Genomic DNA, 17,908 nt, shown 5'->3' with positions numbered 1-17,908 from the left:
AATCATTAAATGAACTGAATAATTCGATCTTTGACAATGAATTTTGGAATTATATAATTCGAATATAATTTTTTTTTAAAAGAATAATTATTTTATCAAATTATTATATATAATTTTATAAATTTAGTAATATTTAGTGATGCGATTCGATTTTTTCAAGTTTTAAATTAAGTCCAAACCAATAGTACGGTACAATTTTATTCTAAATTTAAAATTGCAGTTCGAAAAAATAAATCATGAAAAATAGTCTGATTCGATTAGATTCGAACAGTATCGGGCGGTCTTAATATTTTTCTCACACCACTAGAAAGTACCATATCCCCCCAGTGGTGTTTACTTGCTTTACAATGTGCTTGCATTCTCAGCATGGATTTCCACTTGATTAATCTTAAACATAATACCAGAACATCTCTATAGAGGCCCCCATGAAGAGACGGATGTGAAATGGGCTGAAATCTTGATGAACTATGAGGTACTCATCACCTTTCGGAAAATGAGAACCAGAAGGATGGATAAAATGCACGGATGTAGCCTTTAAGAAGTTCGCCAAGACACTCAACTGGGACGGGTCTCCAACTCATCTACGTACAGGGTTCCCACCTCGTGGTACTGGCTCATATCCTGTTCCAGCTCTAGACGAATAAGGTACATTGTTCACAGAAACCTGTCCTTGAGGCCCTACAATTCCTCTAGATGAGGCATCATAGCTAGCACCTTTCTGCGTATCATAATTAGATCCCCTATGAGCTTCATCTCCTGATGCCCGTTGCATATCATAAGCTGGAGCACTTTGTCCGTCATAAATGGACCCTTTACGAGCATCATACCCAGGTGTCCTCTGAATCTCATATCCAGGTCCCTTCTGGGTGTCAGACCTAGGTCCTCTCACAGTCATAGCTTCATATGCGGGTCCCCTTTGGGTATTATGGACAGATGACATAGGTCCCCTGTGGGCATCATAGCCAGGTCCGACTGATCCCCTTTGGGCATCAAAACCAGTTCCAGTTTGCACTCTCTGAGTATCGTAACCTGCTCCAGCATGTCCCTTTTGGGCATCATACCCAGTTCCAACATCCCGTCTATGGGGATCATAACCAGTTCCCCTAGATGCACCATAACCAGGGCCACTGGATGCATCACGCGGAGTTCCTGAACCATAAGGAGTGGAATGCGCTCCAACATGAGGAGAATTGCCCCCGGGACCAGCTGCACTAGCAGGTCCACCCCCACTACCCCCTCCAGGAAGGGGGCCCTGGCCCTGTTGCAAAGGGACATAAAGTCAATTACCACTATCAATACAAAAATACAATATAGCGGAAATCTTTGAGTTAAATGAACCAGAGAACTTCATAGTTCTAAGACATGCATGTAGCTTCTCAGTGTCCTTTGGTAACCAAAAACTGTTTTAAGTACAAGGAGATCATCTAATCTAGAATAGCTCAAGCACACACATTAGGGAGCATATTCTTTTATATACATGCAACATGAGAAATGATCAATTAATCGGATACACTTTTGTTTCAATATCCCTTCTCTTCAGCTTTTGTTTCAATATATAAGCTGCAGTACGCGCACACTGGTCAGCAACCAGATCGTGAAACTCCATGCTAATTTGCAAACTGTGAGATCTGGGATATTCTTTTTTATATTCAGTTAGATACTCACATGAGAAATAATAAATTAATCGGATAAAACTAATATATACCTGTCCCACACCATAGGCATTTTGCACAGAAGCATAGTTTCCCCCAGGAACACTTCTATTATATCCAGCAGAACTGCCATAGGACCCTCCTGCATTTGCATTGTGACATGAGCGATCTAAAAGTTTATACACCGAAAATGAAATAAAATGGGTCTGAATATCACCTATACCTGTCCGCAGGTCGAAGTTCGCAGAATTAGCCAACTCTGCTCTGAGCTTGTCCACCTCTCTCGACATTGCCGCATAGTTCTTCTCCATCACCTGAAGAGATTCAAGGTGGTCATTGTATAACTTCTTCTCGTAGTCATACGTAGCCCTGTGCAGATCGCAAACCATCAGACCGTTATAACTCTAATATGAAATTAAAATTTAAGAAAAATAAAATTCAAAAAACGAAAAAATTGCAAGCTGTGATATAAATAATTCAGCATTCAGGATTCTGAAGATATGTAGATTAGTTTATAATGTTCCGCAGGGACTTGTAGAAACGGGCAATCACCATAAACATCATATCTAGAAGATGGATATGTCATACAACTCAAAAACCTAAAAATTCAATATATCCTCAGAGCTTTGCGTTTAAGCTATATTTTCTAGCATTAGATATGTATAATTCCTCTCCCGGAACCTTGTTTCAATGTAATAAAAGAAACAACACCTGCAATGCTGATACTCCTGTCTCAAGCTTTCAAGTTCTGCCATTAGAGAAGGGATTTGCTGAGCCTCAGATTGAGCCAACTGAAGGTCACGGGTCAACTGCTGCACCTTCGAAATTAGTTCCTGCCTTGTAGAAACCAAGCTCTGTGCTTCAGCTCTCGCTTGTTGCAATTCTGTTTTGCTGGATTTTGCAGCTTCAAGTTCAGACTCCAACGTTGACATTTTATCTATAAGACCACTCATCTGCTGCTCCTTTTCAGACTTCACATCTGCAATGTGAGTATGTACTAACTGCAGGTCATGCTTAGCGGTAGCAAGATCTTGTCTTAGAGTTCCATGAGTAGCAGCAAGCCTCCGATTTTCTGTTGCGAGTTTTTCTATCTCAATGTGTTGTGCAGAAAGCTTTTGTTCCATCACCTCATGAGGAGGCAACATCTCAAATGGCGGGAAACCACCAAGAGGCGGACGAACTGCAGATGCATATGGATCAGGATGCACTACGCCAGGGACCGGAAGAGGACGACGAAGGTGGGGAGGAGGGACTCGACCTTTGCTTGCCATAATCAGCTGCCAATATGTGACTTCTAATGGGGGCAATTATTACTTACAATGCATATAGGGCATTGAAAACTCTGCATCACAAGAAGTTAATTCCACAAAACCGATGTTGCAATTACACAGAATCAAGATCTCAAACACAGAAAAACTTAACAGAAAATGACAACGCAATATGTTGTGATGCAATCCACCACAGCATAAACAATAGTGTATAGGTCAAGCTCCTTAAGAATGCACCAACTCCAATAAAAAGCGAGCAGTTATCATATGTATCAACTGTCAACTGTATTCATTGTTCAGTTCCATTAATTAAAGCAGGTAACACTGTTTCATAAGATGTCCTAAAGAAGACCTACTTCATAGTCCAGTTGCATATATGTGTACCAATCCATAACTATTACATTGAATTTAAAGGATTGCCATAAACATCTTTCTATTTTTGTTACCCACATAGCACCTATTCTTCAGTAGAATTCCACAATCCACATCAAGCAAGAAATGACTCGACTACTCTAGGTATTAGTATTACAGTTAAGCAGACTCCTGCATGATCATCATAATCCATATATTCATCCAACAATTTAGATATGCATTTCTGGTGCATAACCAAGCAAGCTAAAATAAAAATAGAAAAAAGAAAAGGAAAAAAAAAAGGTACGTAAGAAAAGCACCCAACCAAGTTAGAGTACTCCCCAAATTTTTCAGATTAACAAAGTCGCACAAGCAAGCCAATTAAGGTACTATCTTAACAAAATTATGTATCTATAGGCTGATCGATCTGCCGATGCTGCCCTTCACACAATCTTCAAGGTTCTCTGATCGATTAACTAGAACTCCTAAACTAACATCCTTCCATAAACTATCTTTACGTGCATAAAGTTGCAAGACAAAAATTTACAGCAGACCACATTTAAAAGAAATTCTTCTATGCCTCGCGTAGATGGGACACTGTAACATCGGATGAAACTAACCTGTGCAGCTTCTTCAGCACCGAAAAATGCAATTTCAGACACTTCCTTAACTATTGAAACGTTTGATGACCTCAGAAAATCGAAAACACATCACCCTCGCCCGACATCGGCAGCGACAGTCAGGGTGGTTAATTGCGGTGGCAGAGATTGGGGTGGTTTCAGGTGGTGTTCGGGGTCAGGGTTTTGAATGATAGCGAGACAACTGGAGAAACATTTTTCTGAAATTACTCCATCAAAGTAACAAAAGAATCTGGAGACCTATTTTGGACTTTCGGCCCAATTAGATGTAAACCCAATTACCTCGGCCCAACCCACACACAGTTGGACCGGGCTCATGGATCAAATCCCGGAGAGCACCTACTTAGTGTCTCTTCCTTTTTTGGTCTGTCATTTTTTTAATTTTTATAATAATTTTAGAATTTTTTTCATCAACCTCCATTTTCTCTCTTACTCAACTTTCATATTTTTTTTTTTACTTGTCTCGAAGTACTTGCTCACAACTTCTATCTTTCCAATGTTTTTTATTTATTTAACTAAAAATATATAACTTAAAAATATAATAATTATATCTTAATATTTTAAATTAATTGCACACAAATTTTGATGTGCCACACATACATTAGTTAAATATTAAGGGAGAGCACCCTTTTAGTATCCACCCTTTTTTGGTTGTCTTTTTTCTTTTTTTTTTTTCCAGCTACTAACTTCCACATTTTTTCCATTGTTTACAAGTACTAAAAAATTATTTTTAAAAAAGTAGTATGTATTTTTAGTTAATATTTTTTCTCTACTCTAAATATTCTCTTTTAAAATTATTTATTTATTTTTATCATAATCATATTCATATTCTCATTTTTCCTACAACAAAAAATTTTAGTATGTGATATTTAATTATTTATATATATATTTTTTGCACATATATCGAATGTGTCACATACAACTAGTACTATTTATTAAGCTTGAGTGGGATACAGTAACCACCTTTGATGTTGACCAAAAAATTTAAATATATTCATTTTTTTACAAAATGATTATCTTTTTAAATTTTTCTATAGAAAATATTTTATTCATGCAATTTGAAATTACTAAAATTGTTTAAGAATGTCGCAATTATGATAAGTTATTTAATTATGTTTATTTTATTTCATATAATTAAATAAAATAATAAAAAAATTAAGTTATACACATATTGATCCGGCTCGAATTCAGCGATCCCGAGTTTCGAACTCGCCTCAGATAGCTAACTCCTCCAAGATTAGATTTTGGGTTCCCTGAGAATAAGACAAAAACAATGAGCTCGTTGGGCACGTCTCCGACAATGACCCTCCGACGCTGAAGTTAGGTTGATCGAGAGAAAAGTGTGCGATCACAAAGTTCGATCTCAATAAATGCAGAACAGTTACCTTCAATCACGGCGTTTCGAGTCTGTATATAGGGCACAGCCACGTGGCCGCATCCTACTGGCCGGCGTCCCTGATGGGACGGTTACGATTTTCTGGGTCTTCAAGGACATATGGATCCGGGTCGGGTCCTTGCGACCCGACCGGTAGAAAAGGCGCGGATCCTTGCTTAAACGACTAAAACGCCCTTAATGAAGGGCATTTTGGGCATTTTACTCGCACTCCTTAATCCCACATCATTTACTCCAGCACTTATCCAAAAGTGCGAATTACCACTTTTGGAGAAATACAGCAGCCTCGTCCGTCGATCTCGCCAGCAGAGCGTACACGTGTCACCATCCCCTGGCTCTATTCGCAGCGCGGTTCCCAAGAGGGTGAGTCTATAAATACTCCCCTCGTTCAAATGCTTTCTCTACCCCACATATTAGCTTTTAGCGACCAGATCTTATAGTTTCGAGTTCGCGTTCGAGCTGAAGCTTCCAGAGTCATCCTGTTCTTAAGGTACGATGTCTTCTAGCTTTTCTTCGAATCCGATTCGAGCTCTGGCTCAGGGTCGTTTGCGACCTTTTTTGGGTTTGCACACGGTTCTTTCTCTACTTCCCCAAAGAGAAACACAAAATTCCAAACGTCCAAAAACCCTTCTGACAAACAAGCGGGACCTTCTACTCTTGAAAAATTCCAAGATAGGCTTACTAGGAATCCATGGGAGGGGGTAGTCAGTAGTGTTAGGACCCCTGCTCGCAAGATTAGGGAAAAGTATTTCATACCCCCTGAGTACGAGATCATTATTCCTAGTTCTTTTGATCGCATGCATCGTCCTCCCCCTAGTTTTTGTGCGTTTTCTATCAAGCATTTTGATGTCGGGTTGAGATTTCCCTTGGCTCCTCCTCTGGCAACAATTTTGAATAAACTGGAGTTATGTCTTATGTAGCTCTCTCCTAACTCTATTTTCTCATATTATTCTCTTCATCGTAATAATGCAATATTTAGATGTAGAACCCAGTTTTGATAACTTTTGGAGTTTGTACTCTTTCACCACTTCCAAACGATCCGGTGAAAGAGGTTTCTTCTATCTCTCTGCCAAGCCCCATTGTAGATATTTAGATACTTTAAAATCGAACGTAGGGGCCTGGTTAGATCGTTACATTTTTGTTCGACCTCCTAGGGGTGTCTGGCCCTTTAACACGGAATGGAGTAAGTATAAACCTGTTCCCAGGACAAGTGAAGGGGGGCTAGAGGGCGACCAAATAAATAGTCTAACGATTTTTAAATACGACCCCAAGAAGCTTCTCATTGAGAAGGTTTTGCGACTGTCCGGACTGTCTCCAGCGCCCCTCCACCTTGATGAGTTTATAGGTGATCTCTTTTTCTTGTTAATGTTTGCTCCTTTTTGCTCTGTTCAAGTTCGCTCACCTCCCTCCATCTTGCAAATAGTTTGATCATGAGATCTCGCAATGCCATGCAGCTGAAGGCGGCTGCGAAAAAATTGAGGAAGGGGAAGCAGGTCGCTGTTCCTGCAGATCTCCCTTCGAGCTCGCCTGTCTCTGCTCCTTCGCGGGCCCCTGCGCTTGCGAACCCTGCTGACCAGCAACCCATCCCGATCGACAGCGAAGAAACTCCCTCTGCCCCTCTACACGGCTATAACTCTTCGGAGTTGGAGTTGAACTTAGACGACGTGAGTGGCGATCAGGGGGCCGAGCCAGAGAGACTCGATCCCAACAGCAGGGACCGCTCTAAAAAAAGGAAAAGAGCTTCGCACAAGCACGGGCAAGGGGACGAGGCCAGGGAGAAGGAGCCAGCGGAACCCTCTGGCTCTTCAAAATCTAAGTCCCACCGATCGAAACTACTGAGCAGGATGGCTAAGGAAGCCGCAGAGAAGACCAGCCAGGCTGAGGAGCGAGAAAGGTTTTTAAGGTTAGCTCAGCTCGATTCGTGCTGGGAAGAGAGCAGATAAGCCTTGTGAGGCGGTCAATCCCAAGGAGATCGAGCGTCTCCGAGGTGGGATAACTCTTCCAGTTCGATGCTCTTTTCTGAAGCGGGGGGTGAATCCTTCGATCTCTATGACTCTTTCACCTCGCTTCGCGACCAAAGCTCCTTGGTAACGAACAACCCCGTTCGGATCGAGGAATATGGGGTCCACGCTCAGCTTCAGGTATCTTCTTATTGCTAATCATTGCTCCAGTGTTTGATTTCTAACTGATTTCGTTCGAACTATTTGTGGCATGAACTCGTGTAAGAATCACGAAGATTCCCAGGACGACTTACAATTTGATTCCAATAAAACGTTTCTAGCTAGCTAGTTCCAAGGCTTGCGTGATATTGCTATGCTGGTCCTCATTCTTTGTATTTGTTTAGGGTAAAAAATATATGCAACTAATTATAATTAAGTTATCCTTAAATATGTAAAATTATATATTTCTTTACAATATTTTCAAAACTATACTTGTACTCCTTTAAAAATTACTCATTTATATTTCTATTGTTTTCATTATGATTTGAATGAAAAATGTGGATGATATATGTTGAAGCAAGAAATGATCTTGCAGCTGCAGTGATTGAAGACTGAAAAAGTAGACAAATGCAGTGAAGAACGAAGAAAACATCAGGAGGAAGAAAGAGAGGAAGTTGTTGTTTACTTAAAGAAAAACGTATTTTTTGTAATAGCAATTTTTAGTGTCCGTTAGTTAGTTATTTCTGATACTGGTTTCTTCCTCTTATAAATCGCTTGCACGTACAGTTGCAGAGCATTGAACAGAGAAGTGGTCTCTTTCTTGATTCTTGAATAATACAGTTTTGATGGCTTTCTTGTTTTCTCTTCTTCTATGCTTCAAGAACTTCAACATTATAAACTTTTACTTTTACTCCTTATTCAGCATTCCATATAAATTGATGAAAGAAATAACTCAGTTATATTTTTATACTTATAAGAGTAAATGTAATACATAAAAAGTCAAAATGATGTGAAAGTAATGAAATATTATTTTTCGAACTACAGTCGTTGGATAAAGTAACGGTTGATGAATGAAAAAACTCATATTTTGGTGCATTTTTTTACTTTCTATATATATGGCGTTAATGTTAATATCATTATTTTGCATTCATATTTGAAAATGTTTTGTTTAAATACTTCGTCTAATGTTTGTAGGATTGAAATACAGAAGAGGAAAATGTTTGTGATGAAGGCAATATGGAGAAAAAAAGAATAATCGCAATGATCGCTAAGTCAACAACAAATCAAAAAAGAAATATTTTATTGTTGTCGTGAACATTGGTTATCTTATTGGAGTATATTTCTTCTTCTTCTTCTTCTTTTTGTTTTTTTATCTGAGTATGTTTTATATATTGAGAAAGATGGCACGTAGACCCTTTTTAAAGTTATAAAATTAGGATTTCTCTTAAAAAAAATTTAAAATTATACTTACACTCTCTTTGAAAATTCACTATTTATATTTGATCCTCTTTTTGTTAGGAATTAGACGAGAAATGCTGACGTTAGCCAAAAAAATTACATAAATTTTTTAATTTACCCATAATTTAATGTTTTCATTTAATAGTTTTGTACTTATGAAGGAAAAAATATAATGATGTTAACCTTACTCCGTATATACATTACATTCATCAAGTATACATAAAAATATTAACTGATGGATAAAATTAAAAATTTAGGTATTTTTCTTTCCTTGCATCAGTATTTTCTATCTAAATTTTAATGGAATGGGGTCAAGTATAAATTGAGACTTTTTGGAAAGGGTGTAGGTGTAATTTTAAATTTTTTTAAAGAAAGAAAATACGATTAGTATTTTTGAAAGGATCTGAATATAATTAATTCTATACAAAATAACTCAGACCCCAACTCGTTTCATATTATTTCATAGGCATTATTTAACTAATTTTAAAATGAGACATTATTATATAATTTGTGAAATGTAAGAATTTCCAAGTTGTGGTAACCGTCCTTTTCCTTTTGACAAGTCTAAATTTAGAGTTGGAATTATGTCGCCAACGCCAAGAATTGAAGGCTACCTGGATGCCTGGATACACAACTTTATCGGTGGATCTACAATATTGAGATTAAAATATAGTTTTTATTTATAGAAATTGAGGGTCTACAGTCTACAGTTGGGCTGAGACTTGTATTGTTATTGCAACAGAGATTTAAGAATAAACAACATATTTTTTTCGTTTCAACAATTTTTTCAAAAAATATTAGGGTTTTCAAAGGAATTTCGGATGGGATTGTAGGGGTTTTAATTTTAGATGTAGGGTTTCTCTTGGCTAACACTTTTAGATCTCTTCAAAAGAATTTAAAACGACTAAGTTTATGATTGAACTTTGAATCCATCATAATTAGACTAAAAATCTAATGAATTCAATGAACGATCTAAAATCCATTAATTTATTTTATAACCCAAGCAAACTGAGATGAGTTTTCAACCGTGAATTTAAATTTTACAATACCCAAATTGATCTATGGAAATACATCTTAATAAAGAGACTTGCTTAAGAAACAAACAATCAAAGGAGTAATTGTGCATAAACATAGATCTAGATAACTTTGCAATTTGTATTTATAGGAAATACAAGGTTTGCACGAAAAGTATTCGAGAAGGTTACAAATGCATCGTAAAACTGATCATATTATATAGTGAAATACTCATATCATCGTCGTATAATTCAACAGTCACAACACCCATTATTCAATACTGCAAGGCGAATATCCTTACACATGAACGAGACGAACTGGGTTTGGGAAACTATAGAAGAAAAAAGAGCATCATTTAATCATACACTCTGAAGACATGCACCCGAGTCATAAATCAAACGTTGGAAACCTGACGAAGAACTTTTTCCATGACATGTCTAGGTTTGCACATGGCTTCCAACGTCTTAGCTTTAGGCAAGGTTATCCCAGAACCTTCGTTCAAGTCAATTTTCTCGGGACTCGTTCTCTCCCAGTCGAAACACTGAATCAGCGACCCCAAAGCCAACCCCACAAACTTCTGCGCCAGTCCAGCTCCAGGACACGCTCTCCTGCCCATTCCGAACGGCAACAACTTGTGTGTCTCCACTTCCATTATCTCAAACCTGTCGGGCTTAAAGCTCAAGGGGTCGTCCCACACCTTGGGGTCTCGGTGTATTGCCCAAGCATTCACTAATACCATTGTCCCCTTGGGGACATTGTATCCCCCAATTTTACAATCCTCTGATGGTTCGTGTGGCACCAAAGTTGGAACAGAAGGGAATAACCTTAAGGTCTCCAAGACTATGCAGTGAAGGTAACGTAGTTTGGGGAGATCGTGTTCATCAACCATGCGTTCGTGTCCTACTAGAGTGTCCAGTTCTTTTCTAGCCTTTTCAAGTACTTTGGGATGATTTAGTAAAAGGGACATCGCCCATTCTGTAGTTACAACCGATGCATCCGTTCCCGCAATTATCAATGCCTGTAAATCGCACATGATATTGTGGTCAAGTACATCAAGATTTCATAAATTCGAAGACAGATAATTACACAGTTAATATATTTCAAAAGACAATTTAGTTATAGATTAATACAGTTAATAGTCAGAGTTTACGATCTATGAGGGGCCAATATAATTATTAAAGAACTTACAACTATGAGGCCAGTGATGATTTCATCAGTGTAGTACTCAGGTTGAGATTCCTGCAACGAAAGCAAATGATCAACCATGGTGTTCTGGCGCTCGCCCCGTCGGTGTTCGTCCAGCAGCCCTTGCATGAACTCATCCGTCTTCCGCGAGTGAACAGCCAGCTTCTTCTCCAGCCCATTGCAACCAAGCCACCGCAATATTGGAAATATCTCACCAGGATTGGAAGCGCTCGTCAACTCCAAAGCCTCCTTCGTCAGGTCCCTGAACCTCTTCGCCTCCTCGTCGTCCTCCGCCTCCTCCCCATAGTATCTCTTCGCCGCCACCATCCTCATTATGTTATTAAACGTCAGCTCCACAATCTTCGCTTCCAAATTCACCTTCGCGAAACCGGCGGACGAGATTTTGTATAACGCGGAAATCATGCGGTCCCTCTCGTCAAGCCTGATGGATAAAAACGAGGCGAGACGGGTCGGGGCGAATACTTCAAGATCGCACAACTTTCGCAGGTTGCGCCAATGGTCCCCGTACGGGGCCCCGATTACGCTGGTGGTGCTGAACCCAAGTGAGCGCCGGTCAACAGAAGCCTGAGGGCGATTTGCCAAGACAATGTCATACTTGGTGAAACATTCCTCCACCAGGGAGGAGGAGGACACCACCACCACGAGGCGCGACCCGAACCGGATGGAAAATATGGGTCCCAGTTTCTGGGAGAAGTCGTATAGTGTTCTATGGAGGAGATTTTTCATGAGATGAGCGTGGCCGATCACCGGCAGCCAACCGGGCGGGCTCGGAGGCAGCTTAGTCAGGCTGCGCTTGTCCTGCGAATTAGAAAGAATTCTGTAAACCATGAATATGGCGAAGGTGAGAGCGAGAGCTGAATATAGCATTTCAGCTTCCATGTTGGCTGAAAAAGCGTTTTTGAGTACTCTATGAGTTGATGAGAAATTGCTAGTGAAGTGATGCTATTTATATAGAGAGTGGATATTGGTTGGTTGATGTCGTTTTCATAGTCTGCAGAATTTGTAGGAAAGTGACAAATCTCAGTTCAAATCAAGTATGCTATTTCTTGAGTATTGATGAATTAGAACGTGAATTTATGCATTTTTTGTTTTCTTGCCTTGGATAAAGTAAAAATTAAAATTTGATTTTTGTGGAAAAAGCGTATTTGCATACGTCGTAGTACTAAAATATAGACTTAGCGGTTACCCATTCTTTCATGTGGACGGGAGTTGGTGGCCTGGGTCTTGTAAAAGTTATTTATTAATTAATGTTAATAGTTGGAATAATTATTTTTTTTAAAATTATATATCAATCATGATGTAAAATACATTATATTTATTATATAATTAATTTAAATTTAATTAAATTCAATTTTAGACAAAATTTTCCTTTGAAATAAACTTCGTGTCTCTAGTGTTCCTTTGTCCATATTTGAATGGTTAACACTTCATATGTGCCCGAATTCTACTGGGGAGGTTTGCCAGCGTAAATATTTTATTGACCTTTCATATTGTATATTAATGTGATAGGTTGTTGTGTATATTGAATTAGATTATAATTTAAGAGTATGAAATAGATGGGTAGGTGTGAGGATGAGTTGCAATATTCTTGCCGTCTCGAAACTCTCCAATTAAGAACTACTTCTGATTTCGATTTTCATTAAGCATAATTTCACTTTGGTAATAACTTTTTATTAGGATGCATACTTTATTAGGTGTTAAGGTTTTGAGTCCGATCTGTATGAGTTCCTTTTCTCATTTTAACATTAAATTCTATGTTTAATTTAGAGCTAATATTGTTGATGCAAGTCAAAGATGTGCTCGGGTTCAATCAAAATACAAAATAAAGATAAAATTATGGGAATTAGAAAAATACAAAAGAGTGAAATATCTTGTATTTTGTGTACACTTAAGAGATTGAAATTTATAATATGAAATTTTAAGTCAGAAATTAAAGCTATAATTTGAAAGTAAAAGTTGGAATTGGCTTTTTTGTTGGGGGAAGATTGCACTTTATAAGCAAATCATCAACTGGTTGGATAATATCGAATCCTTCACAAATTTGGTGAGGGTTATCGCTTGGCTGTTGGAGTCCCTTGATTTGAAAAATTAACAAAGTCTGCTACAGATAAGGTTCCTAGATTTTTTGAAATAGCTTAGGGGATATCCTCATCTGATCTGGTTTCCAAAGCTAGAGTTGTTTTAGGGATAAGGAAGCATTGAGGCCTTCTTTTGAGGCGGCCACATGTCCTTGCTTGGACGGCTGAAGTTTGTTGATGTGGCTTAAAAGAACTTACGTCAATATCACCTGGACTACCCCATGGACGCCATATGGCATGGGTCTGCTTGTGCTTAGACCTCTACATTATGTTGGAATATGTGACCTACAAGCTAATGGGTTGGCCTATGTAATCTATTAGTATAGGACCATCTTATTCAACATAGTTAATACAACTTCATTTGGCATACCTTTGTCGTGCTTACCACCAAATATTTGGCATATAGAGGACATGCACAAAACTTTAACAGAGACATTTTTGACAAAAAAAAAAAAGAAAAAATAAGCCTAAAATTTTGTGTTCCATCCCCTCTCCTCCCCGACACTCTCTCAAAAGCATCTCTACGCACAAGCTTTCAACTAGGTGCAAAGGCTTGAAAATTGGGATCGAGAATTTAATAGTGTGTTCTCAATCTTCTTTAAGTTAGTATAGTTTTGACCCCTTGGTAATATTGAATCCTCTAGCAAGGAGACGAGAAATCCCCTCGACAAAGGTATCGTGGATACCATTAAAAGAGACGTTTGTTCATCTAGATGTGAACGGATTGAATGAGAGCTCAAACATCGGAAACTCCACTCGCTTTAAAAGGTATAATTCTTGGCCAGCTTTCAATGTTCTTTAAATTAGCCACACGTTTATTTATTGTACATGTTTGAGTGCTTAAACACCTGAAAAAAAAAAAAAAAATTCAATCATGCTGGCTTCAAATTTAAATTCGCTTTGTTTTCATTTCTACTATGTAGCCTTAGATTCTTGGGACAATATTAATTCTTTCAGAGCTAGGGAATCCCAAGTCACTAGGCTGACTGCCGCATAGGCCTCTACTTCGGCTGGAGGATCTTAGGCATGTGGGCTTCCCTAATGGTCTACTTAGTCTTTTTCTCGACTCTAAGCCATTTGAATCTTTTTAGGTCAATTTATTTTATAGGGATACCTCATGCCTAAAGTTTAGGGGACATTTCTTGCTTAACTCCCTGGTGGCACCTTTGATGTACCCTTGCTCGAATTGGTTTCTCAGGAAAATTTTTGGACTTTAATTTTATCAATTAAACTAGGTACCGTTGGATTTACAATTGCACTTCTAGTGCTTGGGAATTATGGTGCCACATTACTCAAAAAACTATCTTAAACAAGACCATGATTTTGAAGGAAATTTTTTATTTTGATAACTGATACTATATATATTTATCCTTAAAATTTTAAATCATGTCCATTCACTCGTCTGTTCAAGTCCGCCGATCTAATCAATTTTCAAGCGACTTCAGGACGAAAAACCCAATACATGATATTGTGTAATTTGATTTACAAAAAAACATCTCATTTTTTCAAATTCTTATATAAAATCCTAACTAATTACACAACAAATATAAAAAAATTAATAACAAATTAAATATATCACATTTGTTATATAATTAATTAATTTGACCAAGACCCTATACTAAATACGAATTTTCTGCAAAAATAGTCAATTAGTCACAAACTAGTGAGATTTGGTGAACCCTCTTTTACAATATTCTGCAAAAATATCACACATTCACACTACACTAGACGTCATCTGTCAATTTCATTGGGCCCCACACTTTCGACTGTGTTTGGTCAGCTCGGGAATAGTCTGTGGGGGACTGGGGAAGTGTCTAATTCCTCCATCCTACACAGCTTTGACTATGCCACCTTAATTTACAACCACGTACTCCACTGATACTAGTTCATGCTGCTTCTTTTTTAAAAAATTATATGTTTTACAGTTTTAAAATTTAGAATTATGAATTATATTATAGAAATTTATTTAATTGTGTATATTGATAAATCAGTAGTAAAGTATTATGCACCATACTGAAGTAAAAGCTTTCCGTTATGGACAACTAGCAGTTGTTGCATACAGTCTCTGCGAGCTAAAAAATTAAATTTAAATATATTCTTTATCTATATATACTTCTATTTATATTATTATAAAATATCTTATTGTCGTATCAATTTTTGAATACCCTAATTTATCCCTTGATTCATTTATTTTTTTAAAACAAAATTGGGTTAGAATAGTAATTTACCCCTTATTCATATTTTTCTTTGAACCCAGTACTCCATATTTCTCTCATCCATTCTCCATATTCTTTTTTGCGCACATACTTTCATATATTTAATTAATCCACAATTACAATTATTTTTCTCTCTCACCTTACCACTATTTTTTCTTATCATAAACTTCTTCTTTTGCCCCGACTCACACTTTTTGTCGTTTTCACTTGATGCTATATATGTATAAAATTGACCAAAATACATAATTTAAACACATTGATTAATGTATACTTTAACATTTTAGGTAAATTACATCAACACCCCTTAAAATTAGGTCAATTTACACAAACACTCCTTATTTGCACCCTCTAAGGGGTGTTAGTGTATCAGTGTAATACTTTTTTGTAGGCGTTTGTGTAAGTTTTACATTTAATAGGGAGTTGGTTGTAATTACAACTATAACTCTAAGGGTGTAGTTGAAATTTTGCAAAAAAAAGAGTGTTCGTATATTTTGGCCTAATCTTAGGGGATGTCGATACTTTTTTCCCTAATATTTTTATTGTAATTTTTTTTATTTGTTCAAGCGTTTCTTGTGCGTAAACTGTTAGTTTATAATATTAGATTTAAAAAATTAAGCAAACACATCGAATGTGTAGATGCTGCTAGTTTTCAAAGTAGCACCACTAAATCACATTGAAACGGGACAGTTAGATACAATCATAAAATTAATGAAGCAACTATTCAAATCACATACTCTTTTTTGAATGTAAAATTCACTTATACTTTTATTGCCTAATTGAAGTAGGATTTTTGCCTATGCAAGGAAATATCTATTCCAAAATTAAAAATTTAACAAAGTAAAGAGCAAGTTAAATAATTGCTATAATTTATACTAATTTCTACCAATAATATCGAAATTATAGAAAATACAAATCTATACTATTAATAAAGCATCAACAGCCTATTAGTGATTTGTTGTAAGATAATTTTCTCACTCGCTAGTATTCATTGATTGCCTTCTGTTTCCCGCATGATTTTGGCACCTTTCTCTTCTACATTCAGCTTCAACAGATGCAACTTGTAAGTTGTGCATTTATGGTTTTGATTTTTTTATTTTCTACTTGTGAAGTAAGTCTAAAGCTTAGGGATTTTGACAACAATGACTCAAATATATATATATATATATGTATATATATGTATCCATATACTTGCATAGCATATCAAGCAAATTATGGATCGGATATGTAAATCTATATAATTTGACATCAACTAAATAATGGATAATTTACTATATCAGAAATTCCTAAATTGTACCCAAAAGAAAAGAAAAAAATATATTCCCCTAACAAAAGCATGTAAAGCATAAAATTGAAAAATAATAATCCTTTCAAACTTGAAACTCAATTAAACTTCAAAAAAGCTCGAAGAAAAATTCAACATGTACTTCTGCTAGTCAACTCAACAATCCACTGAAAATGTTGACAAATGAATAAAACTTAAACAAAGAATCAAGCTATCCCATATTATTTTGAAACTTTCAAATTGATCCAACATATAACGTTATAATTTTCGGTGTTCAAAAACAAACTTTGGCAGTATTCACGTGGAATCATTTGAATCAATGAATAATGCATAACATATATAATAGACGATAAAGAAAAGGAACAATAGTGAGGAAAAAATAAACAGTAGAACTAACCTAATGAATGTTTGATTGATTGATGAGAAATAAGACCCTTTTTTAACCAAAAAACCAAAAAAATGAGGATGTGGGTTTAATCAGAATCAAGCTTATGAATTCTTAGCTTTATTTTCGAAAAAGAGACATCAACTGTGATATGTCTAGCTTATGTTTTTTCAGTCTAATGTTACAGCAATCCAGATATATTCGTAATAGGTGGATGTTAGGTTTGCAAAGAAGGGCCCGTGCTTTACTGGAATTTTTATGCAAATAATTACAAATGAGTAAGTTACAGCAGCAATCTTTTAGCAAGGCGAAAAAAATAGACCTAGTTGAAGACTACTGTTCCTCTTCTCGTAAATGTGTCGTTTGTATGCTCAAAGTGCGTTCTTTTATAATAGTTAGATAATTATGGAAAATTTCTTACTTAAATCATCTTTCGTCAAACGAAACCAATCACAAAAATAAGTGTACTACATTTGCCATGTAATTAATTATTTTTTTAAATTGTACACCAGTCACACAACATGTGTATTACACTTGTTATATAATTAGTTCAAATTCAACCAAATTCGATTTAGATTAAAATTTCTCATAGTTATGACATAAAACTCCCAGAGCCCAAGAGGCTGAGGCTCAAGACGGAAAGAAAAAATGCTGTCTTCTCCTTACATATGGGCTATGGATTTTGGGCCTGGAAATACACATGCATACCATTTCGGCCATTATGTACTTTAACTATTGTGATATATCCAAGTTTACACTTTCGACCCCTGCAAAAATAGAAAATATCAAAGGCTACAAATAATGGGGTAGGGGTCATTGTCTCGTTATTATTGGAGTAAAAATAAAAAGTAGTATTAGTGGGGAATTCATAAGAGATATAGGTGGGATATATATATATATAAATATCCAAGAACTACTTTTTTGTCTGGTATATTGCTTTCACTAATAATGGGAGATGAAGGACCCCATTTGCAAATAACACAAAGCAATTCCAACAACCACACCAACATTGTGTGCTTTGTGTGTT

At 36.6% G+C, this 17,908-nt stretch overlaps 2 protein-coding genes across 3 annotated transcripts; both read right to left on the bottom strand.

The window, feature by feature from the left end:
* Nucleotides 1-220: 220 nt before the first annotated feature.
* Nucleotides 221-4,114, bottom strand: LOC105178326 (sarcolemmal membrane-associated protein). Of its 2 annotated transcripts, none has more exons than XM_088885480.1 (5): nt 3,892-4,114; nt 2,364-2,994; nt 1,870-2,021; nt 1,706-1,794; nt 221-1,258 (listed from the first exon to the last, which is right to left on the bottom strand). In XM_088885480.1, exons 2-5 carry the CDS (start codon nt 2,921-2,923, stop codon nt 578-580), a joined length of 1,482 nt encoding a protein of 493 aa, XP_088741606.1. In that variant the 5' UTR covers nt 2,924-2,994; nt 3,892-4,114; the 3' UTR covers nt 221-577. The 2 variants fall into 2 exon arrangements, with proteins under 2 accessions (XP_088741606.1, XP_020554790.2); XM_020699131.2 differs by having other exon boundaries at nt 1,876-2,021.
* Nucleotides 4,115-10,108: 5,994 nt separating this feature from the next.
* On the bottom strand, nt 10,109-11,799 carry LOC105177765 (cytochrome P450 81E8-like). Its single transcript, NM_001319691.1, has 2 exons — nt 10,903-11,799; nt 10,109-10,732 (listed from the first exon to the last, which is right to left on the bottom strand). Exons 1-2 carry the CDS (start codon nt 11,797-11,799, stop codon nt 10,109-10,111), a joined length of 1,521 nt encoding a protein of 506 aa, NP_001306620.1.
* Nucleotides 11,800-17,908: the final 6,109 nt, after the last annotated feature.

The sequence above is a fragment of the Sesamum indicum genome, linkage group LG9 (assembly GCF_026168435.1).
Source record: "Sesamum indicum cultivar Baizhima isolate 11 linkage group LG9, ASM2616843v1, whole genome shotgun sequence".
NCBI lineage: Eukaryota > Viridiplantae > Streptophyta > Magnoliopsida > Lamiales > Pedaliaceae > Sesamum > Sesamum indicum.
This window is presented reverse-complemented; position numbering and strand designations above follow the sequence as displayed.